The following is a 27,548-nucleotide window of genomic DNA, read 5'->3' on the forward strand; positions in this document are numbered from 1 at the left end:
CTTGGATTGGACTCTGCCCTAGGGAGCTTAACCTATGATGTTGGGGACCCTGTCCCCCAACTGAACGCCAGGCCCTTGGACCCATGGCTTCGGGGACAAGGGGCCTGACTGGGTCTGCATCCCCAGAGCCCCCTCTGGCTTCTGCTTGTCTCTAGTTCCATGAGATTTAGTTCCATCGCCCGACCCTTTGATGGGGGCATCCCACAACAGCTGCACCCACGTTCCCGATGCCTCATAGATGGCTGCAAGTCTCCCAACACCACGCTGAGTTCAGGAGGAAACGTAGACCATCTCCAAGCAGCTGAGATTCACAGAGGGCTGTCTGGGCTGGCGTTAGCCGGGAAGTGTGGGGCTGCAGGTTTGCATTGGTGATACTGAGTCTCAGGCCTCCAGTTCTTTTTCTCTCTTAACCTTTATACCTGTTTCCATTGCTCAGTCTCGTTCCTCATCAACTGGAAACCACCGTTTCCTGAGACCCCACTGGGCTGGGGTGATATGGCTCACTTTTTCTCTCGTTATGTTTTTGTCCTTAATTCCTGGTCACTGAGGTGCTTCCAGGAAGCAGGGCAGAGCATGAACACAAGACCTCTCCTCTGAGGCCTTGTGGACGTATGTTTGCAGATGTCAGAAAAGGCTTTGTTCTGTTGGAGAAGGAAGTGGCTTGTGGGGTAGGAGGAGAGGGGCACTGGATGGGCCGCGTGGGTGTCTCCCAAATCACAGAGTTCAACGGTGGCAGCAACACCCTCAGTGTATCAGGCCATGCGTGAAGGGAAACCATTCAGTTGGAACAGTTAATCCATTTTACAGATGAGGACACCAAGGCACGGAGAGGTTGGGGGAGCTTGTGTGGGGCCACATGGCCAAGAAGGGGCAGGGCTGGGATTCAAACCCCAGGCCCTCTGACCCCACAGCTCCCATGCAAAGGGGGTGCTCCAGTAGAACAGCACATGCAAAGGGCCAGGGGCCTGTGAGTTCAGGGCTGGGAGACAAACCACGGGTGTCGCTTTCCAAGGGGACAGTGCCTTTTGGGCAGGGTGGCTGGTAGGAGCTGAAGCTGGAGTGGTTGGGCAAATCCAGGACCTTGAATGCCACAGAGAGGGTTCGGGTTTGTCACTGTGGATGACAGGGGTGAGTGGGGAGGAGCTGGCTGGACCATGGCAATCACTGCTGAGTGACCGGGACACACTGTCACCCTGTCCGTACCCCAGTGCATCGGGCAGGAGTGCTTCCTTTGTAAGCAGCAAGAGCCTTGACCCTAAACCAAAGTAAGAAATGTGCTGGCTCCCATATCCAAACGGTCCAGAGACAATGGCTTCAGGCACAGCTTGATCCAGGATCTCTCTGGCCACATTGTTCTCCATGCTCTCCACCCCCTTGTTGAGTTGCAGGGCTCCCCCCTCTACACACCCAGCCCAGCACTCCTGCACCCCAAGTCCTGGGGCCCCTCTACCTGGCACATCCGATGTCCTGTGCTCACTGCCCTGTGGTCACTGCCTGGAGCAGGAAGGTGTATCTGAGGGTGGGGAGAATCCCATTGCCAGGGTCAGAAGAGGGGAATGGGTGCTGGGGGGCAGCAGACCCCCCCCCCCCACTCAGCTCTAAACACTGTCCACAGGGTGGTGGGGAGATTTGGAATTGTTCACCTGAGTGTGGACAGCCCAGCCTGACACAGGTACCAGATAGCCTTGCCTTCTGCTTAGCAATGGAGAAGGGCAGAGAAAGACCCTCAGGTCGCCCCACTGATGGGGGGGTGGCTGCGGGCAGTGGTGGGGGCACAGGTCAGGGCGAGCAGGAGTGGAGGGCACTGAGGGGTGGACAGGTGTGTGGTTCTGGGGTTCTTGCCAAGTGGGGGTGGACAGATCTGTGGGGTGGGCGGGTCTGTAGAGGGCGGCATTGCCTGGGCAGTGAGCACCTGCACCCCAACTCCTTGACGGCGCCCAGACATCGTGGACATCAAGCCGGCCAACATGGAGGACCTCACGGAGGTGATCACGGCGTCCGAGTTCCACCCGCACCACTGCAACCTCTTTGTCTACAGCAGCAGCAAGGGCTCCCTGCGGCTCTGCGACATGCGGGCTGCTGCCCTGTGTGACCAGCATGCCAAGCGTGAGTGGGGGGCCGTGCCGGGCTGGGGGGTGCTGCTGCCCTGTGCGACCAGCATGCCAAGTGCGAGTAGGGGGCCGTGCTGGGCTGGGGGGTGCCGCTGCCCTGTGCAACCAGCACGCCAAACATGAGTTGAGGGGCCATGCTGGGCTGGGGGACAGCTGTACAGGGTTGGGGAGTGTTGCCTTGTGCAACTAGCACAGCAAGCTTGATTGGGGGCTGTGCTGGGCTGGGGGACAGCTGTCCAGGGTTGGGGGTGTTGCCCTGTGAGACTAGCACACCAAACTTGAGTGGGGGCTGTGCTGGACTGGGGGACAGTTGTCCGGGGCTGAGGGGTGCCACCCGGTGTGACCAGCACACCAAGTGTGAGTGGGCGAGTGGAGGGCTCCATCCTGGGCTGGGAGACTGGGGGGCACAGTTGTCCTGGGCTGGGGCATAGGGGGTTGGGGACTGGCTGGCAGGGGAACCTGGCCTTGCCAGCACCCTGTGCAGCCAGGAACTATCCTGGCCCCAGGGATGGGGCCCTAAGGGTGGGGTTGGGGGCACTAGATCCAGAGGCAAAGGTATTACCTCCTCCAGGAAGCCCTCCTGGATGGGCCCTCAGGCTCTTCTGCCCCCCCACAGCCCCCATATAAGCACTCAGTCGTTTAAATACTGCTCAGTCATTTCAAATATTGTTTTAGGAGATCTTTACTGATATGGGGGAAATATTCAGTGAAAAAAAGCAGGTTGATGACAACTGTACCAAAAAGTGAAAACACTGGAAAGACAGGCCAAGAAATTATCTCCAAGTGGAGGGCTGCGAGACAGGGATTGGTCTTTACGAGTTTGCGTGTGTGCATTCCAGTGAAATTGCTGGGTCTGTCGTAATCCCATTTAACTCTCTGAGGAACTGCCAGACTGGTTGTGTGTTTATATTTTAATCCATGGGTTTAAACTCTGAATCAGAAACGTGTGTTGGCGGAAGGCTGTACACAGAGACAGAGGCACTCCGTGAATGTGCTGGGGGGCAGCCCACGCTGGCTGGGATGATGTACTCTGCAGGCTGGAGGTCGACCACAGGGCCCCCCACCCCTAGCTTTGTAACCCAGTCTTCTGTTCCCCAGGCGTCTGAGAGCAGCCACCTCGCAGGGTGGCCTATGTTCCCTGAGCCCAGGGCTGCTCCCATAGGATGGAGAAGCAGTGGTGTTAGTTCTCATGGCTTCTGTGAAGATAAGTGAGAAAGAGCTGCAGTCAGGAAACTCACCAGCTCTGTGCTCTTGGGGAAACGTCTTAATCTCTCTATGACTCCGACGAGGCAGAGTCGCGGCCCCCAGAGATGTCCAGGGCTCATCCCCAAAACCTCTGTGCGTGTGACCTCATAGGGCTGATGTGGTCAAGCTAAGGACGTTGAGATTGGAGATGACCCTGGGTTATCCTGCCCAGTGTAACCAGCCACAAGGGTGCTTACAACCCCACATGAGCTGATGCAGCTGGTGTAGCTGAGAGCCGAGCTGTGTGTGAGCCCCGTGAGCCCCCACACACGTAAGCATGAGAAGTAACTTAGTTTTCTATGACTTCACTTTGTCTTTCACTCTCAAAGGGCTGCAGAGGGCATTAACATGGGGCTTTGGGGGTCTGCCTCTCCCAGAGTTGTGTCCAGGTTCCGGAAGGCTGTTTCAGGCCAGGGTGTGGAGGGAGGGACAGCTGGCCTCCGACCACCAGGCTCTGGACTGTGCTGGGTGATGCAGGTGTCAGGACCTGGCTGCCATCCACGGCCCAGGGACCCATCCAGGGGCTTTGTGATGTCGCGTGGCCACGTCTACCTGCCAGTGACCAGGGAACAGAGCCGGAGTGGGTTTCATCTCAGATCTCACATCGGCACTTTGCCTCTGTGTTCATAGGTGAGGTTGTTCTTGTCTCCTCTTGCATGCTCTTTGTCCAGTGCTAATATGATTGTCCTCACCTGCTAAAATGAGCCGGGCAGCATTCTCTGTCTTGTCTTTCTCTGCAACAGTGTGTATCATGTATTGGTCCCTGCAAGTGTTAGTAAGACTCATGTATAAATCTATCGGGTGTCTTTTTGAGGGAGGCAATTGTATTTACAACTGATTCAGTTACTCTTGTGATATTTGGTTTCTATGGGTTTTCTATTTCTCTTTGAGTTGATTTTGTATTTTAAATTTTTATAGAGTTTTTTTTCAATCATCAAACTCAGCAAATATGGCCTTGGTGACAGAAATGATGCTGGAGATAGCATGATAGAATTTTGCAAGACGAACAACTTCATTGCAAATACCTTTTTTCAACTACATGAATTGATGACTATACACGTGGACCTCACCAGATGTAATACACAGGAATCAAATCAAATACATCTGTGAAAAGAGACAATGAAAAAGCTCAATATCATCGGTCAGAACAAGGCCAAGGGCCAGCTGCGGACAGACCATCAATTGCTCGTATGCAAGTTCAAGTTGAAACTGAAGAAAATCAGGGCAAGTCCACGAGAGCCAAAATATGACCTTGAGTATATCCCACCTGAATTTAGACACCATCTCAAGAATAGATTTGACACATTGAACACTAGTGACCGAAGACCAGATGAGTTGTGGAATGACATCAAGGACATCATCCATGAAGAAAGCAAGAGGTCACTGAAAATACAGGACAGAAAAAAAAGACCAAGATGGATGTCAGAGGAGACTCTGAAACTTGCTCTTGAGCGTCGAGCAGCTAAAGCAAAAGGAAGAATCAATGAAGTAAAAGAGCTAAACAGAAGATTTCAAAGGGCAGCTTGAGAAGACAAAGTCAAGTATTATAATGAAATGTACAAAGACCTGGAGATGGAAAATCAAAAGGGAAGAAAATGCTCAGCCTTTCCCAAACTGAAAGAACTGAAGAGAAAATTCAAGCCTCGAGTTGCAATAGTGAAGGATTCTATGGGGAAAATATTAAGCAATGCAGGAACCATCAAAAGAAGATGGAAGGAATACACAGAGTCATTATACCAAAAAGAATTAGTCGATGTTCAACCATTTCAAGAGGTAGCATATGATCAGGAACCGATGGTATTGAAGGAAGAAGTCCAAGCTGCTCTGAAGGCATTGGCGAAAAACAAGGCTCCAGGAATTGATGGAATATCAATTGAGATCTTTCAACAAACAGATGCAGCGCTGGAGGTGCTCACTCGTCTATGCCAAGAAATATAGAAGACAGCTTCCTGGCCAACTGACTAGAAAAGACCCATATTTATGCCTATTCCCAAGAAAGGTGATCCAACCAAATGTGGAAATTATAGAACAATATCATTAATATCACATGCAACCAAAATTTTGCTGAAGATCATTCAAAAACGGCTGCAGCAGTATATCAACAGGGAACTGCCAGAAATTCAGGCCGGTTTCAGAAGAGGACATGGAACCCGGGATATCATTGCTGATGTCAGATGGATCCTGGCTGAAAGCAGAGAATACCAGAAGGATGTTTACCTGTGTTTTATTGACTATGCAAAGGCATTCGACTGTGTGGATCATAACAAACTATGGATAACATTACAAAGAAGAATGGGAATTCCAGAACACTTAATTATACTCATGAGGAACCTTTACATAGATCAAGAGGCAGTTGTTCGGACAGATCAAGGGGACACTGATTGGTTTAAACACAGGAAAGGTGTGCATCAGGGTTGTATTCTTTCACCATACCTATTCAATCTGTGTGCTGAGCAAATAAGCCCAGAAGCTGGCCTATATGAAGAAGAACAGGGCATCAGGATTGGCAGAAGACTCATTAACAACCTGCATTATGCAGATGACACAACCTTGCTTGCTGTAAGTCAAGAGGTCTTGAAGCACTTACTAACAAAGATCAGAGACCACAGTATGGATTACACCTCAACATAAAGAAAATAAAAATCCTCACAACTGGACCAATGAGCAACATCATAATAAACAGAAAGAAGATTGAAGTTGTCAAGGATTTCATTTGACTTGGATCCACAATCAACAGCCATGGAAGCAGCAGTCAAGAAATCAAAAGATGCATTGCATTGGGCAAATCTGCTGCAAAGGACCTCTTCAAAGTGTTGAAGAGCAAAGATGTCACCCTGAAGACTAAGGTGTGCCTGACCCAAGCCATGGTATTTTCAATCGCATCATATGCATGTGAAAGCTGGACAATGAATAAGGAAGACCGAAGAACTGATGCCTTTGAATTGTGGTGTTGGCGAAGAATATTGAATATACCATGAACTTCCAGAAGAATGAACAAATCTGTCTTGGAAGAAATAAAGCCAGAGTGATTGTTGTAAGCAAGGGTGGCAAGACTACGTCTCACGTACCTTGGACATGTTATCAGCAGAGGCCAGTCCCTGGAGAGGACATCATGCTTGGTAAAGCAGAGAGTCAGCAAAAAAGAGGAAGACCCTCAATGAGATGGATTGACACAGTAGCTGCAACAATAAACATAAGCATAAAGACAATTGTGAGGATGGCGCAGGACTGGGCAATGTTTCCTTCTGTTGTGCACAGGGTTGGTATGCGTCGGAACCGACTCGACGGCACCTAACAAGAAACTCAGCATCCTACCTGGAAATGTTCTCTGTAATGCCAGTGAAGGAATTCTAGATCACCTGTGAGGTTGTGCCTTTATGGGTATTTTCCTGCTTTCTCGGCTAACTCGCAGTAAGTAGGTGGTGAGAGTTGAAATGACTGTCCTTCTGTGAGCTCTATCCAAGTTGTGTTTGTTCCTGGCTCTTGTGAGAAAGTAAGCCATGGCTGACTCCTGGTTAGCAGGTTGCTCTTGTTTTTCATCGAAACATACATGCCTGTTGTTAGAACTGAAGCGAGCGTTTGTTACCGGGACTTGGAGGTCAGAGCCAGCTCCTTCCCCTCTCAATTCTGCCCCTTTATCTGGGTTGCTCAGAAGGCAGGAGCAGCTGACAGTGATCCCCCTCCCACAGTGGGTGAAGCTGAGGTTTCTGTCCCCAAGTGAGGGGAAGTCTGAATGGCAAGTGGGTGTTTCTTTCTCATGGACAGATGAGGAAGCCTGGGCTCAGGGACAGAGTTGGGGGATGCACCACCCCACCCCAGTCTGTGGCCTCCTGTGTTTCTCTGAAGCAGGAGAAATCCCATCTTTTGTCTGCCATTCACTGTGACAGGGTAACCATGGAAACACAACTGTCAGGCATCCTCAAAAAAAGTAGATGGTTATTTCTGCTCTTGACAGCACAATCTTCCAGAGGAGGGCGGGCATGGGGCAGGGGGTTTCTTGGACTCCATAGTGACAACTGGGTAGTGCAAACAGTGGTCACGTTCAACAGCTAATGGAAAGGTTGGAGATTTGAGCCCACCCAGAGGCACCTCAGAAGAAAGTCCTGGCAATCTATTTCCAAAAAATCAACCATTGAAAACCCTATGGAGCACTGTTCTGCTCCAACAAACATGGGGTCACCATGAGTCTGAGTTGACTTGACAGCAACTGGCCAGAGGCTGCCCACATTCCTTGGCTTGCGGCCCCTCCTCTGTCCTCAAAGTGTACCTCTACGCTTCCGTTGTCCCATCTTCTTCTGCCTTTGACCTTCCTGTCTCCCTCTCAGTAGCACCTTGTGGTTTTACTGGCCCACCCTGGTAATCCAGCATCATCTCCCATCTCCAGCTCCTGTACCTGACCACATCTGCCAGGCCCCCTTTCCATACGAGGTGACACGTGCACAGGTCCAGGGATGAGCCCAGGACACCTCTGAGGTCGTCATTCTGTCTTCACACGGAGGCACAGAGAGATTAAGGTGTTTGCCCAAGGACACACAGCTGGTGAGAGCCTCCTGCCTGCAGCTGTTTGTCACTTAAGGCCTGCTACCTCATACTATGAGAACTGCGGGTGGGCCACATTCATTGCAGGGGCTGTGTGGGGTGGACACCCAGGTCTAGGCCCTGGTAGTGAGTCAGGGCAGCAGGACCAGAGCCAGTGTCCCCCGCTGGGGAGGCTGCACATATGGGGCTCCCAAGCAGAGGGATGACTAGTGCAAAGGCCCCATGGCTGTGGCCATAAATGACGGTCAGCTTAAATGAGTGCCTCCTGTGATGCCATACCCTGGATGCCTCGCTCACCTCACCCTATCTGGCCCCCGAGTCCTGGTGGAAAGGGGGCTGGAGCACGGCTGCTGGACAGGAATTTCTGAGGCGGAGCAACAGTCAGGATGGGGCCAATCACAAGGGAGCTTGTCAGCTGCATGTGGGGAGACCCTCGTTCCCGGGGCATTGGGGAGCCACAGAGGGCTTTAGGCAGAGAATGTTGCTATTGGAGTTGTGTGTGAGCTGGAGAGGAGGTCGGGCCCTGATCTCGGACTCCAGCTCAGCACCCTTTGATATAGAGGGCCTTCAGAGCCTGGGCCCCCAGACGCCTGGGGTCCCTGTCCCCTCCACTCCCACCTGGGCAGAGGACAGGGAGTGGGGGCTTCCCACCCTCCCAAGTGTGTGACAGGGAGCCCGTGAGACAACAGAGAGGAGGAGGACCCCGTGTCAGAGAGCTCACACAAGATCATGAAGAGGAAATAGGGTCAAGATTTCTGCTGTCTCAGAGCCTCACTTTTAGACCATCAGGACAGGAGCTGGGGGCCGACGTGGGATTGCACCCGTTGCCATGACAGGCTCTGGGGTGCATGTCTTCAGACTCTTGGCAGCAGTAACTACTGTGGGATGTCCTTGGTGATTTGACAATTAGCGGGAGACCACCTCACCGCTCATTAACCCAAGGGGGGGGTGCAGGTGTGTGTTGGGGAGGGGTTGGTAAGGAACAGCGGATTCTTCTGTCTTTTGAAAAAAATTATTGCATTGATTATCTTAGAAATGTTTGAAAACAAAAATAAGAACTTTTGGTTATAATTCTTCTCAAGCTTATTCCTATCTCTCCCCATGGATATTTTTCGTTTGGGGGACAGGGTTCTGATCCTTGAGTCCTTACAAAACCATCAGAATTGCCTGGTGCAGCCAGAAGGGGACTGCTGGGCCAGCACGTGGTGTCCAACCCTGGATTCCAATGTCCCTGTGACCTCTGCCCTTTCTTCCTCCTCAGAGCTAACAGTCACCCTGTGACATGAACTGACCCCCTTGAAGCGTAAGCTCACAGTCAAGGCCCCTGGAAAGGGAGGGGGGGACGTACCATCAGTGAACCGACTGTGCACTTGGGGTCTCCTGGGCCCCATTTGCACAGCTGAGACCCTTGAGGTGCCAAGAGGCACAGGGCACACACGGTGCAGACTTTTAGTCACCCCCCAGCAGGCCCCTCTTCCCCTAGCCTCACAGAAGGTCTAGTGGTATGAGACTACCTTCTGGTCCTCTGTCTCCTGCCCTCCTTGAAGGAGAGTCAGGCCTCTGGGAGGTGCCCTGTGAATGATGAGGGAGGCGGGGTTCAGGGGGTCCTCTCCTTTAAAGAGGGGCGTGACTTGAGTGCCTGGCATGCTCACATTGCTGCTGGTACCACGTGTGCTGTGAGGGAGGGGGAATGCTAGTCCCTTGCCGCTGAGTGTGGGAAGGCTGGTGGGGGAGAGTGGCCACCCTGCTCATCAGAGGTGGTGGGGCCCTTCCAAGTGCCAAGACGGGGGCCCCCAGATGGCTCTCCTTCCTCCCTGCTGTGATTTTGGGGTCACAGAGGCAGGAAGGTCAGTACAGGAGCCTTTTAGTGCCCTGAGACACTTCTCCATGGTTGGTCGGCAGACGTTGGGTGGACACGTGTTTTTGTTCAAACCAGCCAGCACTCATTGGCTTCTGCCTGGCTGATGGTGGGTTGCAGCTGTTCTGGGATCTTCTTCCCTACATGGGAGGGGCCCTCCGGCCTCCCCCTGCCCTCTGCCCCTTGACTAGACCTCATCCTCACTGCTTGTGGCCCCCACTCCCTGAGAGGGACCCCCTGCCATGGCCTGCATCCCTCTGCCCCATGCTCAGTCCTCTCTCCGTCTGCCTGGCCTCATTTTGTCCCCACCTCAGGATCTTTGCATGGCGTGCTTCTTCTGACTGGGCTGCCCCTCCCAGGCATCTGGATTGCTGTCTCCCCACCTCCTCAGTTTCTGCTCCAATGTCACCGCCCCCCCCAGTGGCCTCTCTGCCAGGATGGCATGCCCCCACCACTGCCCCCCCCCCGCCCAGGCACTCATCCCTCCCCAACAGCACAGTGTGTCTCATCCTTTATGTCTGTTTCTGAGGAAGAACACCAGCTCCACAGAACAAGGGGCTTTCCTTTAGCCATGGTGTCATCCCCAGGGCCTCCAGCATGTGAGCACACAGTAGTTGCTCAGTAGGAGTAGGTGAATGAGTGGATAGGTGAATGAAAGATGAGTGAATGAGCAAATGAGTGGATGAATGAATGAGCAAATGAGTGAATAAGTGAATGAATGAGTGGGTGAATGTGTGAATGAACAAATGAGTGAACAGGCAAATGGGTGAGAAAATGAATGAATGATCAAAGGGGCAAAGGAGTGGATAAATGAATGAATGAGCAATTGAGCAAATGAATGAATGAACAAATGAGTGGATGAATTAATGAGCAAAAGGGTGAATGAGCAAATGAACCAGTGGGCAAATGAGCAAATGGATGGTTGAGCAAACGAGTGAGTGGGTAGAAGAGTGAATGGATGAATGAGCAAGTGAATGAGTGAATGATCTAATGGAGGAATGAGTGGATGAATGAATAAGGGACTAAGCGAGTGTATGAGCCCATGTCCCCCACACGTCTGTCAGTTTGTCAGCAGAGTGCAGTATCACTTGCAGACCAGGGCAGACAGCCCGATGCGCTTCTGTTTTACCACCTTCTACCTCTGAGACCGCAAACATGGGCTTATAGTCATCTGTGCTTCAGTTTTCTTGGTTATAAAATGGGAATAATAATAGTGCCGACCTAATATTTTAATGGGGGATTAAATGGGAAAGTGTACAGAAGGGCTTAGCGCAGCGTTGGGTTCGGAGTAAATGCTCAATGTATGTTGTCCTAAGAAGCTGACCCCTCCTGATAACATGTCCAAAGTATGTGAGACATAGTCTCACTGTCCTTGCTTCTAAGGAGCATTCTGGTTGTGCTTCTTCCAAGACAGATTTGTTCGTTCTTTAGGCAGTCTGTGGTATATTCAATGTTCTTCTCCAGCACCACAATTCAAAGGCATCAATTCTTCTTCCGTTTTCCTTATTCATTGTCCAACTTTCACATGCATAGAGGCGATTGAAAACACCATGGCTTGGGTCAGGAGCACCTTAGTCCTCAAGGTGACATCTTTGCTTCTTAACACTTTAAAGAGACCTCTTGCAGCCGATTTGCATGATGAAGTGAGTCTTTTGATTTCCTGACTGCTGTGTCCATGGGTGTTGACTGTGGATCCAAGTAAAATGAAATCCTGACAACCTCAGTCATTTCTCCATTTATCATGATGCTGCTTATTGGTCCAGTTGTGAGGATTTTTGTTTTCTTTATGTTGAGGTGTAATCCATACTGAAGGCTGTGGTCTTTGATCTTCATCAGTAAGTGCTTCAAGTCCTCTTCACTTTCAGCAAGGAAGGTTGTGTCTTCTGCATAATGGATGGCTGAATGGATGGATAAATGCATGGAAGGATGAGTGGATAAATGATGAGGGAAGGATGGTAGGATGGATGGATGAAAGGTGGATGGGTGGATGGAGGGGTGGGTGGTTAGGCAAATGGATGGATGATGGATGGATGGATGGTTGGATGATGGATGGATGGATGGATGGATGATGGATGATGGATGGATGATGAATGGATGATGGATGGATGATGGATGGATGGTTGGATGGATGATGGATGGATGGATGGATGGTTGGATGATGGATGGATGGTTGGATGGATGGATGATGGATGGATGGATGGATGGTTGGATGATGGATGGATGGTTGGATGATGGATGGATGGTTGGATGATGGATGGATGGATGAATGGATGAGGGAGGGATGGATGGATGGATGATGGAGGGATGGATGGTTGGATGATGGAGGGATGGAAGGATGATGGATGGATGGATGGATGGTTGGATGATGGATGGATGGATGGTTGGATGATGGATGGATGGATGGTTGGATGGTGGATGGATGTTTGGATGATGGATGATGGATGGATGGATGAATGGATGAGGGAGGGATGGATGGATGGTTGGATGATGGATGCATGGATGGATGAATGGATGATGGATGGATGGATGGGTGGATGGTTGGATGATGGATGGATGGATGGATGGATGAATGGATGAGGGAGGGATGGATGGATGGATGATGGATGGATGGATGGAAGGTTGGATGATGGATGGATGGGTGGATGGATGGATGGATGATGGATGGATGGATGATGGATGGCTGGATGATGTATGTATGGATGGATGGTTGGATGATGGAGGGATGGATGGATGGATGGATGGATGATGGATGGATGGTTGTATGATGGATGATGGATGGATAGATGAGGGAGGGATGGATGGATGGATGGTTGGATGATGGATGGATGGTTGAATGATGGAGGGATGGATGGATGGATGGATGATGGATGGATGGATGGATGATGAATGGATGGATGATGGAAGGATGGTTGGATGATGGATGATGGAGGGATGGATGGTTGGATGATGGATGGATGGATGGATGAATGGATGAGGGAGGGATGGATGGATGATGGATGGATGGATGAATGGTTGGATGATGGAGGGATGGATGGATGATGGATGGATGATGGATGGTTGGATGATGGATGGATGGTTGGATGATGGATGATGGATGGATGGATGGATGGTTGGATGATGGATGGATGGATGGTTGGATGATCGATGGATGGTTGGATGATGGATGATGGAGGGATGGATGAATGGATGAGGGAGGGATGGATGGAGGGATGGATGATGGATGGATGGTTGGATGATGGATGGATGGATGGCTGGATGATGGATGATGGATGGATGAATGGATGAGGGAGGGATGGATGGATGGATGGATGATGGATGGGTGATGGATGGATGATGGATGGATGAATGGATGGATGGATGGATGGATGGATGATGGATGGATGGATGGATGGTTGGATGATGGATGGATGGAAGGATGGATGGATGGATGATGGATGGAAGGATGAATGGATGGGTGGATGATGGATGGATGGATGGATGGATATTTGGATGATGGATGGATGGAAGGATGGATGGTAAATGGATTATGGAAGGATGGATGGTTCGTTGCTCATTGTGGCCCTTTGGATGGGATTACCCCCATGATGGCGGTCGCCTCTCTATCCCTGCAGTCTTTGAGGAGCCCGAGGACCCCAGTAACCGTTCCTTCTTCTCGGAGATCATCTCCTCAGTGTCAGACGTGAAGTTCAGCCACAGCGGCCGGTACATGCTCACACGGGACTACCTCACCGTCAAGGTCTGGGACCTGAACATGGAGGCAAGGCCCATTGAGACCTACCAGGTGAGCATGACAGCTGGGAAATCTCAGGAGAGGGGCCTCTGCCATTGGGAGATACCCCATGCTGCCCTTTCTGTGCTGAGAATTCCTGGGGAAGGTGTTCATTTGGTTATGTGCCCGTATTATAGGTGATGGCACTGAGGTTCAGGAGAGCAGCTGCCCACCCCAGCCATGTGGCTCAGCTGCTCCCAGGAGCCCTGAGTGGCCCACTCTCTGGCTCCCACCTCAAGGCAGGTGACTAGGCCTGCAGTCCACAGCCCAGGGCCCTCAGTCGAGAGGGAGGGGAAGGTGTGGGGGCAGAGATGACCCTCAGGCTGGGACCAATTTAGGGTGCCTACTGTCTTACCATCACGGAGGGTTAAGCATTGCCCTTCCCCAGGCAGCATCCTAGACAGGCAGATCATGGTGAAGTGAGGGGCACGCTGCATTTCTGAATCCTCCACCTGGCCTCCTGAGGCTGGTCTGTGAGCTCTGGAGGGCAGGCACCATGGCAGATTAGGGTACCCCACCCCCAGAGTGACTTACTGGAAAATCTTAACTCAAAGGCTTGAGCAGGAAAAGGGGTGTTATTGTTCTATTGTGACCCATCCAGATATGTTCAAATGAGGTTAAAATAAAACGGGGGTGTTGGGAGGAAGGTAGGGGCTGCTTTAAAGCTGTCTTCAGCTCTGCCTCTGGTGGGGACATCCGGGACACTTCCTGGAGGAGGTGACATTTATGTTGGACATAGTAGGATGAATAGGAGTTGGTTGTGCAGAGGTGGTGACAACGCTCCAGGAACCCCACCTAAACCAAGGATGAGGCACACATGACTGACATCTATCACCTCTCTTCCCCGCTGCCCTGCAAAAGGGGCGCCACTGCCCCATCTGGCAGAAAGGAAACCCCCCCAAGAGGTTAGGAGTGCAGGGCAGGGTCAGAGTTAGGAACCTGAGCTCAGAGCTCCATGCCTCCCTGAGCTCCCTGCCATGGTCTGGGATGGGGCATGTCCTGGGAGGCAGAAGGGCCCCATGGGGAAGGGGCACAGAGCTTGGAGGGCAGAGTGCCCTGATCTGACCAAGGACACATGTTCATGTGGAATCCTGGAGGTCAAGTGCCTGCACGACGCTGGCGGGGTCTCCTTGCCCTGCGGCTTCCCCCGCTCCTCACCCCAGACCTGAGTGGACCATGGAGAAGTACTCCTGGCACTAAACTGTGAGCACCAGATTATTTTGGCCTCCTCTGGCCCCTGGAAATGGCAGAGGCCCGAGACAGAAGCAAGGATGCAGCAATCTCTGCTCAGGCCTCTAGGAAGTGACCATCGCCAACTCATTTAGGCCCCTCAGCCTTCCACGGGCCTGTGGTCAGCGAGGGCCATGGACCCTTGATACATCGGGCCGTGCTCTGTAGGGAGAGGGGCTGTAGCTCTGGGGGATGAGGCCCAAAGTCAGGGTGCTTGGCTTCTGGGCTGGCTGACCTATTGATTCTAAAATAATAACAATTACATAAAATCAGACAGCAGCTAACATTTTTTTGGTTACTTATTATGTGCCAGGACATACGTGTAGCAGGATTGTGCTCGGTTGACTCGAGGTACTTAACAAATAGGGGCTGTTCTTCTCCCCTGACAAGAGGCCTGGAGGAGGGTGGTTCAGGAGTGGCAAGTAGCTCCATGACCTCCTCAATGTCCCAGGCTCCTTCTGGGATCCAGCCCCCCATCATCTAGGTGTTGGTTTTCCACCTCCACATGTGATGCCTTAGGGTCTCAAAATGGCTGCCATACCTCCGGACACTGCACCTACATTCCAGGCAGGAAGTAGGAGGAAACAAGAAAAGCTACACCAGCTGAGTCTATTGCACATTTTATCAGGATAGCAAGGGCAATTCCTAGGATCCTCCTTAGAAGACTTCTTACAACTCGTTGGCTAGAGTGGGTCCATGACCTGCCACCATGGGAAAACTAGTAATTTGCTTTCTGTCCTCTGCAGTTGAGGAGGACAAAAGAGAAGGGGGTGGGGACAGGTTTGAATGAGCCGGCCCTCAGCTTGCACCAGACTGAGCCATGTCTAAGCCTCCCATCTGTCCTGGGAGTTGGGCTGGTGCTCTCCCGCCCCATTTTATTTGAAGGAGAGTGAATTAAAGGACACGGTGACCTTGGCTGGAACCCAAGATCCTCATTACCCTGCCACCAGATGGCGGAGAGAGAACAGCATGTCTGGACCGGTGCATGAGTAAGGCCGCAATGACTGAGGACACAGCAATGCAGACAGGAGTTACCCATGAGCTCCTGGAAACCTGCTCCATGGCCAGAGATGAGGCTCACGCCCTGGACCCTGCCCCTGTAGTCGCACACTGCCCGGCACAGGGCTGGACCCTGGGCTCAGAGGGGAGGACATGTGGCCTCACCCTTAAGGGCCCCAGGAGATACAAACACAGTGACTCTCAATATCATTTGACTGGGGGCCAGGAAACCTGGGGGGTGGGGGCCAGGGGACCCAGGAGTGGGGCCCAGGGACCCAGGGCTAGGGGCCAGGAGATCTAGGGCTGGGAGGCCAGGAAACCTGAGGGTTGGGGGCCAGGGAACTGGGGGGGTGGGGGCCAGGGGGACCCAGGGGCGGGGGCCAGAGATCCAGGGGTGGGAGGCCAGGAAACCTGGGAGGTGCGGGGCTAGGGGACCCAGGGGTGGAGGTCAGGGAACCTAGGGGAGGGGGGCCAGGAGATCCGGGGGTGAGGGGTCAGGAAACCTGGGGAGTGGGGGCAAAAGCCCAGGGGTGGGGGTCAGGAGATGCAGGGGTAGGGGACCAGGAAACCTGGGGGGTGGGAACCAGGGCCCCAGGGGTGAGGGCCAGGAGACCCAGGGGTAGGGGGCCAGGAAACCTGGGGGGTGGGGGCCAGGAGACCCAGAGGTGAGGGGCCAGAAAACCTGGGGGGTGGGGGCCAGGGGACCCGGGCGTGGGGGCTAGGAAACCTGGAGGGTGGGGGGCCAGGAGATCCAGGGGTGAGGGGTTAGGAAACCTAGGGGATGGGGGTCAGGGGGCCCAGGGGTAGGGGCCAGGAGACCCAGGGGTGGGGGGCCAGGAAACCTGGGGGGGTGAGGGCTAGGGGGCCAGGAGTGGGAAGCCAGGAAACCTGGGAGGTGGGGGGCTAGGGGAGCCAGGGGTGGAGCTCAGGGGACCCAGGGGTGGGGGTCAGGTGATCCAGGGGTGAGGGGTCAGGAAACCTGGGACGTGGGGGCCAGAAGACCCACAGGTGAGGGGACAAGGGAATCTGGGAATTGGAGACCCAGGAGACCCAGGTAGGGGGTGGGGGGCCAGGGAAACCATGGGTGAGGGTCAGGGACCCAGGGGTGGGGGATCCAGGAGACACGCAGGGGTCCCTGAAGGAGTGAGTGTAGGGGGAGGAGAAGGGAGCTGAGGCCACCAACAGGCAGTCACTGAGGCTGGCTACAAATCTAAGGAGGGTTGAAGACAACCAGGGACCACACAGCGACTGCAGAGGGGCCTGGGGCCAGGAGATTTCTGGGCGGGCAGTCACGGGGGTCCCCGACATGGAGGAGGCATCCAGCCATGACCTGAAGAGGGGAAGGGGTCGGGGGAAGCCTGGGATGGAAATACCAGGTAGAGGTGACTGAGAGAGGGCGGAGAAGGCTCCCCCAGGCAGTCCCGGGGGGCTGCCTGAGGGAGGGGCCTCCTGGTGAAGAGGAGGTTTCCAGGCAGAAAAAGGTAGAAGCTTCGGAAACAAATGAACTAGAACATGCCTTTCCTTCACTTGGAGGTGTGACCAGCTCGGCCTCCCTGAGGCTGCTGACCTCCTCTCCCCCACCCCAGGCCCCGCCCACACATGCCCCTGGTCTGGGCCCTGTCATTGCCCACGAGGAGTGGAAGGACAGTGGGGACAAATCCATGCAGTGCTACGGTTTTTCCTGTAATCCCAACACACCCTCCATGGGGTGTCCTCTTCCAGATGGACCCCAGTGCACACCAGTCAGGGAACCCCCCGGGTCTCACAGCAAGCCAGTGGCAGAGCAGGTGGTGGGGGGCTGAGACCAGGCTCTGTGTACCCCGATCGCTGCCCCATCCCCTGCCTGAGAGGCTAAGTCCCTGCCCCCTGGACTGTGCGGTCCTGGCCAGGCCCCCCAGGATGGAGCTTGTGTACAGGCTGTAATATGTGGATGTAGCCAGGGTGTGTGGTCTCTCCTGTGGGGTCAGGTGACCCTGGCGGCAGTCCCTGCTCTGCCACTGGTGGGCTGTAACCTTGGGCCAGTTGCTGCCCTCTCTGAGCCCGCTGCCTCCCCCATAGAGAGGCCCCCTTACCGTTACTGTCATGTTGATGGTCACCCTCAAAGGGCAGGGCTGCTCAGCAGTCACTGTGTTTAGTCCCTGAGCCCCCGCTGGGCCCTCATTCCCCCCTCCCCCAGGGGGCAGAGCCCAGAGGTGCTGGCGGTTCGAGGTCACGTGGCTGGGGACGGAGCCAGGACTGGACTAGGCTGTTCCCTGCTGCTGATCCTCTCAGACCATAGCTCTGGACAGTCTCATGCCGGGGTGGGGGGCTTCAGGAGCGGGCCAGGCAGGGTGCTGTGGACACCCCGTCACTCAGCGCCCTCCGCCAGGTCCACGACTACCTTCGCAGCAAGCTCTGCTCCCTGTACGAGAACGACTGCATCTTCGACAAGTTCGAGTGCGCCTGGAATGGGAGCGACAGGTAAGCTCACCCGCGGACCCTGCCACCTTGTGCAGGGGACTTCTGCCCCCACAGCCTCACTGGGGTGGAGCTCATGCAGGGGTACTCGAACAAGCCCCCTCTCTTGCAGCAGGCACCAGCCTTAAGGCCTCAAGTTCAAGGTGCAGGAAGCAAAAGTTTGTCCCGATTCTGTAACTGAACCTGACGTCCCTGGAGTCCCTTCCCCTGGGGGGCTGTGGAAACACATTTAGTCAGTCCAGAGCCTCTGAACACATGCCTCTCCCCAGGTTGTCGGGTAAGGGGTCTCCTGGGCCTCCCTGGGGTGGTCGCCATCACCTGCCCACCCATTTGTGCCCTGAAACAGGCCCTCCTCCAGGGTCAAAGTCCACTTCAGGCTCCCTGGGGGGCACGTCACAGCTTTGGGGTCAGTCTGGGATCCCTGGGCCCAGGCGCCCTCACATGCCCCACTGGGACTCCCTGGGCCCCCAGCCTGATGCGGTTCCTGCCCTGCAGCCAGGGGCCCAGGAGGGACGGGAGGACAGGACGCCCATCTGGGCTGTAGTGCAGAGCCCACAGCTGTGACTCTCGTCCCCCCACGACCGGGATGTCTTCCTCAGCCTGGAGGCCTCAAACGCTGTCCGTCTGTGCACTCCTCCCAAACACAAACCTCTGGGCTCCCGTCTGCAGGGACTGAGCTTCTGAAATGTAGAAGCCTCATTACTGAAACTTGGAGCTTTGGCTTCTGAGCTCCAAAGCTGAGCAGAATGGTGCCCCTCAACTTTCCAGCATGGCGCCCCTGCTGTCCGATGCCCTGGGCTCATCTGGCCGTGGAGAGAGGACAGAGGCTGGCTGGAGCACAGGGCAGACACACCGGGCCAGGGAAGCCTCTCCAGGCCTGCACTCCCAGGCTCCCCAGATACTTGTGACACGTGAGGGCCTCCCAGGGCCTCAGGGGGACCATTAGACCCAGGAGAGGAAGGGGTGATTCCAAGAGCCCACAGTATGTGTGCCAGGGAGTCCCCACAGTGTGTGTGCTGGGGGGGTCCCCAAGGTGTGTGTGTGCTGGGTGTTCCTACGGTGTGTCTATGTCCCGGGTTCCTCACAGTGTGTGCTGGTTTGGGGTGTCCCCCCCACTGCGACTCTGCCCGCCTTTGCCCCATGCGGCCACGAGGGGTGACAGTGACCATCCCCCTGGTGGGCTGATGGGGGGTCGGGGGCCCCACCTGAGCCGGCGCTCGGCCCCCACCTGCCCCCTCCAGCAGCCCAGCCCGCCCTGTGGCCCCGGCAGCCCCCCGGGGGGCTCCTCCAGGCCGGCTAACCGTGCCTCTCCCGCCAGCGTCATCATGACGGGCGCCTACAACAACTTCTTCCGCATGTTCGACCGCAACACCAAGCGCGACGTGACGCTGGAGGCCTCCCGGGAGAGCAGCAAGCCGCGCGCGGTGCTCAAGCCGCGGAGGGTGTGCGCGGGCGGCAAGCGGCGGCGCGACGACATCAGCGTGGACAGCCTGGACTTCACCAAGAAGATCCTGCACACCGCGTGGCACCCGGCCGAGAACATCATCGCCATCGCCGCCACCAACAACCTGTACATCTTCCAGGACAAGGTCAACTCCGAGATGCAGTAGGTGGCCTCTCCCTCCCGGCTCCCTGGCCGGAGCCGCCGTCCTGTCTGCCCGAAGAAGGAAAGTGAACGGCCACGGCCTCGGGGGCCAGGTGGCTCTTGGCCGGGTTGTGGAGTTCAGGTCCTCGCACCTGCTGCCTGGGTCGGCACCCATTCCTAGCTTTCCCCTCCAGGGCTGAGGGAGCTGCTCCTCCCTGCACCGCTGGCCCCAGGGCGGGGAGCCGGGATGCAGAAGGTCCCCGGAACCAGCCGCAAGAGTCTGTGGGTGTCCGGAGGATCGCGCCCAGTGAAACGTGAACTCAGGCCGTTTGCAGACGCAAGCCTCTTTGTTAGGTTCTTCTCGTGTCTTCACATGCACCACGTCCATCCCAGTTTCCAAGAGGTGGGGACGCGGGTCTGCCGGTTTGCGTGCCTGTTGTGTCTGTAATTCAGCCGGCGTCTGTCCTGCACCAGCCCTGTGGGCGGCCCTCCAGGCTCGTGGGTTTCATCGCTAGGACCTGCTCTGTAATTCCTCCCCATTCATTGGGCACCCGGCTCCCCAGAATGGCCCTGGGGGGGGGTCTCTCTCATGTCCTTCGTAAACACCTGTGCTCACTGAGTGCCCGGCCCTGTGCTGTGTGCCAGGGATCAAAGGTGAGTGATTTATACCTGAGGCTCCAAAAGGCTGAAAACCTACCAAGACTGGAGCCAGGAATCCGCCCAGGTCTTCACCCAGGGCTCTCCCCAATATACCATGTTGGTGGTGCCCATGAAAGCAGCTTTTAGCCTGGAAGGTTCTGGAAGGGCCTGGAAGGGAACAACTGGACTGAGGAGGTGTGATGATGATGAGGGTCCCAGAAGAACCCTGACAGGGACTGGAAGATGGCAGAGACCCCCGGTGGCTCCCTGCTCTGTTTGGGAACTTCAGGAGCCAGCCCTCGATAACGGCTCACCTCACCCTGCATCCACATCCATAGCTCCTTTTTCAGATGAACCGAACTGCCTCCAGAAGAAAATTGCATGTTAGGACCATTTTAGAATACATTTTTCCTAAGGACCCAGAGTCTCAGGGGCAGCTTCGTTTGGAAGCGCTGCCTCGTGACAGCAGCGTTTCCACTCTGGCTCCCCAGGGGCGGATTATCCAACAGGCAAGGTAAGCACGGTGCTTACTTTACTTACCAGATCATCTGTAGTGAACAATTTCACATTTTTTCACCAAATCAAAGATTCCACTTCTAGGTATGGCTGGCATCTGCCTCTCTCCGAACCCCACAGCACCTTCTTACAGAATCAAAGTCTCTTTTCAAATTTACAATCCCTGATAGAGGCAGAGGACCCAGTAAGCAAGGTAAGCACGGGCTTATTTGTGCTTATTTACTAATCTGTAGCGAACAATTTTACATGGGTTTCACCACACTGTTCACTACAGGTTAGTAAGCACAAATAAACCCGTGCTTACCTTGCCTATTGGATAATCCGCCCCTGTGGCGCCCCCTGTTCCCTTCAAACCCACCAGCTCCCGCTCACCACTGTCCTCAGCCACGGACTCACGGCACAACTGCGTGGCTTCACGTTGGATGCAGAAAGCAGGTGCAGACAGAGGTCTGCACAATCCAACCTTTTCTACAAGATGCAACACAACCCAGGAAAGAGACCCAGCAGAGATTCTCTCAGTGGACAACTGTATACTTCTGTGTGTAAAAGCACAAAAGCGCGTGCTCTCACTTCTGGCCATATAACCACACAATGAAATGGGTCCACTGGTTTTTCTTAACATGAATGAAAAGTGTTTGTTTACACATCACTCAAAACCCAGGTGACCTGGACAGTATTGTATGTACATATTGACTGTAATGAAATCTAACAATCAAAGAGTGGGGTACTTCTTTTCTCTTGTAAAGAGGTTCAAGAATGTGCTAAATTGTACAGAAACTTGTTGAAGCCAAAATCCAGCTTTGAGGGCCTTACACAACTACTTGGGTATTTGGCATGATCCACCCCTGTGTGGCTCACATGCAGCCGAGGAGACTGGCGTCTCCAGCTGGAGGCTACTGTCAGATCGTGTATTTAGCATTTACCATCTTCAAAGTCCAGATTTATAGTGTGTTAAAAAAAAAAAAAAAAAGGTCTTAATACAATTCCTGGTTCCTTACTTCTGTTTTAAGTTTTGGTTAACAAAGAAAAACAAAAAGAAGGAAGGAAAGGAAAGAAAGAGAAAGAAAGAGGGAGGGAAGAAAAGAAGGAAAGAGGGAAAGAAGGAAAGAAAAGACCTTCTTAGAAAAAAAAAAAGTCTTTGGATCCCTGGAAAGTAATGATGTCCAAAGCCAAATGTGTGTCAAGAAAAGATGCTGGGGGCAGGGGGGAGGGCTGACCAGAAGGGCCAGCACGATAGTCACAAACTTTGCATCCTTTCTGTGTTTAAACTTTCTAGTCTTCTTGCCTGTCCAGGCGTTTGCATAGTCATTGTGAAGTTGTTGGGCTTTTTGTTGTAGTATTCTCTGATGACTGAGCTCTCAGTGGTGTAGGATTCATGCTGGTCTAATAGACAGATCTGAGCATTTTGGCCTCTGTAACTCATGGTTGCATTCTATTTTTATTTTTTTGGTGTCTCACAAATTATCCAACTGTTGAATAAAATTATAAATATGTTAATACCAGCTTTTTCCAATAAAATAACAAATGTTACATCTAAAATTAGGCTTGGAAGGCTGTTTGTTTTTAATGAGGTCTCCCCAGGGGGGTGAGTCCCATGAGGAGCAACGTGGCAGGTGAGTAAGCACAGGGTATCAAAGGGGGAGCCAGGTTCACATTGAAGCGTTGCTGCTCCTGAGGCAAAAACATCCAACCTTTCTAAGCTCTGGTTTCATCACTGAGGAAATGGAGTTAATAATAGGGCCTACCTCATAAATGGGAGTCCTGGTGGTGCAATGGTTAAGCTCTTGGCTGCTAACTGAAAGGTCAGTGGTTTGAACCCACCAGTGGCCTTGGGAGAAAAGACCTGGCAATCTTCTCCTCTAAAGATCGTAGCCTAAGAAAGCCTACGGGGCAGTTCTGCCGTATCACATGGGGCTGCCATGAGTTGAAATCAACTTGACAGCACACAACAACCTCATAAATTCTGTTGCGGGGGGAGGATTAAAACTTATTCTTGTGTGATTGGGATATACGGTTGCCCACCAACATTTTCTGCCTCTCAGTTTCTTTGGGAAGCTGCCTTTCAGCTGACTGTGCATGCTGCCACAAGGTGGGGGTCTTTGTGACTGTTTGAAACTGAAGAAACAGGCTTGTGCTGCAAATTACTATTTCTACAGTGTATTGTATGAGGTGTGTGCATTTTTGGTAGGAAAAACAGAAATTTTGAAAAAATTTTTAGAGACATTTACATCCCAGGGGACTCCAGGGGTAGAATTAGTGGGATATTGTATGTCCCATTGAACTCTAAGGATAGGCTTGTGGGAGGGGGCAGGGGGCAAGAAAAAATTACCCAGACTACCTGCCCAAAACTCAACAACACTCAATGGTTCAGCATGCTTCCATTAATGAAAACACATGGTATCAATAAAAAACTCAAGGCAGAATATAATTGGGACTTGAAAGGGTTAGATTAGATAATGACATAAAGCATAGTGCCTGGCACATAAACACCCAGCAAACGATAGTTTTTGTTTGTTTTTTTAAAGCAGGTGTGTGGCAGCCCATGATTCCAAGCACACCCACACACCAACTCTCGTCGACCCTCAGACCCACCTTAAGAACATGGTGCAGATGAGGAAACTGAGGCTCAAAGATTAGAAGATCACACAGTCAACAGGTGTTGGGACTGGGTTTTGGGCTAGGGCTGGCTGACTCCTAATACTGTGCTTCCCCTACACACATGTGGCCTTGGTATCCCCAACAATGAGGGCCTGGGAGGACAGAGACCACAGGTGTCTGGGCTAGCTCAGACCCAAAGAGGCCCACCTTGCTTGCCGTGGTGGCTGAGATGACACCCGCCCCCACCACGTGTCCCCCTGTGCTGTTTGGTGGGTCTGGCAGGGCCTTCCTTGGCAAAGTCCACAACCACCTCAGAGCCCCCAGGACCATGCAGAAAGGAAGGGGAAGCTGTCCTGACTGTGTGGCTTTGGACAAGTGGCTGACCTCTCTGAACCACATGTGCAGAGGGCAGGACAGTGCTCAGCATTGTTGAGATGACCAAAGAGAGAACAGAAATGTGTTCTTGAACACATGGACAACGTGCGAAGGGTTTTACATGTATCACCTCACTGAGGCTGCATGTTATTCCTACTACAGGGGTGGGGAGTGCCAGTGTTACACCCATCTCACAGATGAGGAGATTAAGTGACCCACCCAAGTTCATAAAGGTAGTGAGTGATGGAGCTGGGGTTCAAGTGGTTGGAGCACCAGGCTCAGAGGATTCTCAGAGCACACAGACAGCATCCTGGCCTCATCCCTCCATGCCCAGCTCCACTACCCCACTGTGCACCAGCTCTAAGCAGTGTGGCTGGCAGAGTGACAGCCCCAGAGATGTCCCGTCCTCCCCCTGGGGCCTGTGTGCATGGCCCCTCACATGCAGAAGGGACTTTGTAGGTGCAATTAAGGGCGCTGGTCCTGGATTATCCAGGTGGGCCAACTGTGATCACAAGGGTCCTTAAGAGCAGAGAACCTCTTAACTGTGGTCGGAGAGAGAGAAGTGACAGAAAAGGATCAGAGAGATGAGACGTGAGACTCAACCTGCCATTGCTGGCTCTGAAGAGAGGAGGGGCAATGAGCCAAGGAATGTGGGCAACCTGTAGAAGCTGGGAAAGGCAAAGACATCGGCTCTCCCTTGGAGCCTCCAGAAGGAACCAGCCCAGCAGACACCTTGACTTTAGCTCATTGAGACCCATGTTGGAAGCCTGACCCACAGAGCAGGGACAGCATAAATGTGTGTTGTTTAAGCTGCAAAGTTTGTCATGGCAGCTGCAAGAAACTCGTACACCAGAAACTAATAAGACAAGTGGCCAAGTCCAGAATCAGCATGGGGGACTTCCCAAAATCTGGATTCAGGGAGGGAAACTTAAAAAATTTCTCCCATCCCTTTGTCCTTTCTGAGAAAGCTACTTGAGGATGTGCACCATGAAAAAAAAAAGGAAGGAGTAAACCAGGAAAGAAAGAAAAATGCTCTGAGGCAAGGGCTCTCAGTTGTCCCCTGATCGCTGATGGCCCTGTTCACATAGCATCGAGGTGTTGTTATCCAGGCACTTGGGCGTCCACGGGAGTCAGCATGTCCCGCCTCCCCTGCAGCCAGGTGTGGCCAACTAGTTTCTGGCTGTCGAAAATAAACAACTCAGAACACCATTAACAGACTGCTATGCAGTTTTATAATACAACTTTAAAGCTGGGCAGCGCATCATTAACAAGTAAATGAGTGCTTCAATTAATTCAATTATTTCAGTATTAATTGAATTATTAATTAATTCAATTATTTCGGTATACTTACACATAATTTCATCAGGAACTTTGAACAAAAATTTTTGATTGATGATCATGGCAGAATATATAAATCTTATAAGACAGCAGTACGTGCTCAAACATTATCAAAGCTTAAATGGAACCTTACTAAACACAATTACAAGATCAGCGAGCCATGGTTACCAGACCTCTGGAGTCTTGGAAACAGGACATGTTCATTAATCTTTGATTGTTTTCAGAAAGAATAAGTTTCAAGTGTTTCAGTTAGCCTGATCACCTAAATACGATTATGTGAAACAAGACAAAAAAAAAAAAAAAAAACCAAACCCGTTGTCATCAAGTTGATTGCAACTCATAGCAACCCTACGAGACAGAGTAGAACTGCCTCATAGTGTTTCCAAGGCTGTAATCTTTACGGAAACAGACTACCACATCTTTCTCCTGCAAAGCAGCTGGTGTGTTTGAACCACAGACCTTTCAGCTCACAGCTGAGTGCTTAACCACTGTGCCACCAGGGCTCCTCGAAATGAGACAAGGTGCTTCTAAAAGTTAGTTATATTTCAAGGTATAGCCATAGGCATTAAAAATTATGAATATATATATTTATGATTATATAGCAGGTAGGTTTCTAACATTTAATAAGATGACCTTTAGTGTCATGGGTAAATACCTGCTTTCGTAAAACAAAACGTGTAGTTTTATTTCCCATGGCCCGTGGGAAGCGGTGGAAGTGAAGCGCTCAGCTTACAAGTTCTGCTCTGGGAAGGAAGAACCACGCTTCCTCTCTCAGCACTGGCTACACTGAGTTCGCAGTGGTGGATGCTGGAGTAGCCGCCATCGATTTCAAGATAGAAGAGGTGAGTTCGGAGATATGGAGCAACAAGACAGGAGAGACCTGGGCTGAGCCAGCATACTGGCCCCAGAGCACCTGCTCTGTTGTTTACTTGAGAGAGAAAGAAACTTGCGTTCTGTATAAACCACTGGACCTGGACAGTAACCCAACCTGTTCCCAGCAAGTACACGTGGAACCCAGGGAACAGGACACCTGACACAGGAGAGAGGCAATGGGCATGCCGGGAGCCCCAGGATGGCAGCTGTGGGGGGCCCGCGAGTGTCCAGATGGAAGCTGGAAGATGGAAAGTTCCAGAATGATATCTCTATGAGGGAAAAAAATTGAGAGCTTACCTGATTGTTTTAAGGTATCGAGAAGAGTTTTGTACTTTTAGAAAATGAATTAGTGATCAATATAGAAAATTTTTTTTAATACTAGGCAAACAAAAAACTAGATAATTACTAATCCCAGGGTAAACAAGAAGTTTTACTAGAGAAAGAAAATATAATCACAGTGTCCTACCAGCTCAGCTGTGACTACTTTTTACGTAACATAAAAGTCTAAACTATGAATATTGATTTAGCAGAGACGTAGGGACGCTCATCCTGGATAGGAGGGGGCAGTGGGGGAGGGCAGCCTGAGAGCTAACGTTTGTCTTCCGCGGTGCCGGTGGAGAGATTTAAAACTGGAAAGTCAGGAACAGCCCGTGAACGTGTCGTTCAGAACACGGAGTGATGAGCAGAAAAAGCTAACAGGATGAAGGATGAGTTGGGAGTGAGAGCACTGGGCAGGGAACGCTGCTGTTGTTTAGTCTTTAAAAGACACCAACGCTGCAATTAAAAAGAAAGAACATAGATTCACCAATGGCCCTTGGTGGGTGGGCGGGCTGTGTGAGAGGGACTCGGGGACATGGGGATGGCCTGCAGGTGGCTCCGTGGAGGGGGAGACACTGGCCTTTGCCTCAATTCTCAGATGTGGTTTGCTGACGACTGATGGTCCTTGGCACTTGCTGAGGCCTCTACTTACCTACTTTCATCGGACAGGTCAGCAAAAGAGAGAAAGACCCTCAATGGGATGGACTGACACGCTGGCTGCAACAATGGGCTCAAGCATAACAACAATTGTGAGGATGACACAGGACTGGGCTGTGTTTCATTCAGTTGTACATAGGATCACTATGAGTCAAAACCGTCTCAACGGCACCTAACAACAACACAACATAGAACAGGGAGGAGGGCCTGCAGTGCCCAGCACCGGGGACTTCAAAACCATTGAGTGAGTGAACGATTGAATAGATGAGTGAATGAATGAATCATGAATGAATGAATGAAGGTATGATGGGTACTTTACTTCTCACCAACTCTCATAACAACCTGAGAAACAGCTTCACAGAGGAGCTGACTAAAGCACAGGACGGTTAGGGGACATGCCCAGGCCCACCGCCCATGAGGACTTCAACAGTAGTGACCGGT

The 27,548-nt window shown here is 52.5% G+C and overlaps 1 protein-coding gene across 1 annotated transcript in view; it reads left to right on the top strand.

The window, feature by feature from the left end:
- Positions 1 to 22,929, top strand: part of PPP2R2C (protein phosphatase 2 regulatory subunit Bgamma) — a 42,237-nt gene extending 19,308 nt beyond the window's left edge. The window contains exons 4-7 of the mRNA XM_064286236.1: positions 1,942 to 2,106; positions 13,365 to 13,534; positions 18,120 to 18,211; positions 19,527 to 22,929. Of these exons, the coding sequence (XP_064142306.1) occupies positions 1,942 to 2,106; positions 13,365 to 13,534; positions 18,120 to 18,211; positions 19,527 to 19,818 (719 nt within the window). The 3' untranslated portion in view covers positions 19,819 to 22,929. The remainder of the gene's footprint in view (positions 1 to 1,941; positions 2,107 to 13,364; positions 13,535 to 18,119; positions 18,212 to 19,526) is intronic.
- Positions 22,930 to 27,548: the final 4,619 nt, after the last annotated feature.

Source organism: Loxodonta africana, chromosome 5 (assembly GCF_030014295.1).
Source record: "Loxodonta africana isolate mLoxAfr1 chromosome 5, mLoxAfr1.hap2, whole genome shotgun sequence".
NCBI lineage: Eukaryota > Metazoa > Chordata > Mammalia > Proboscidea > Elephantidae > Loxodonta > Loxodonta africana.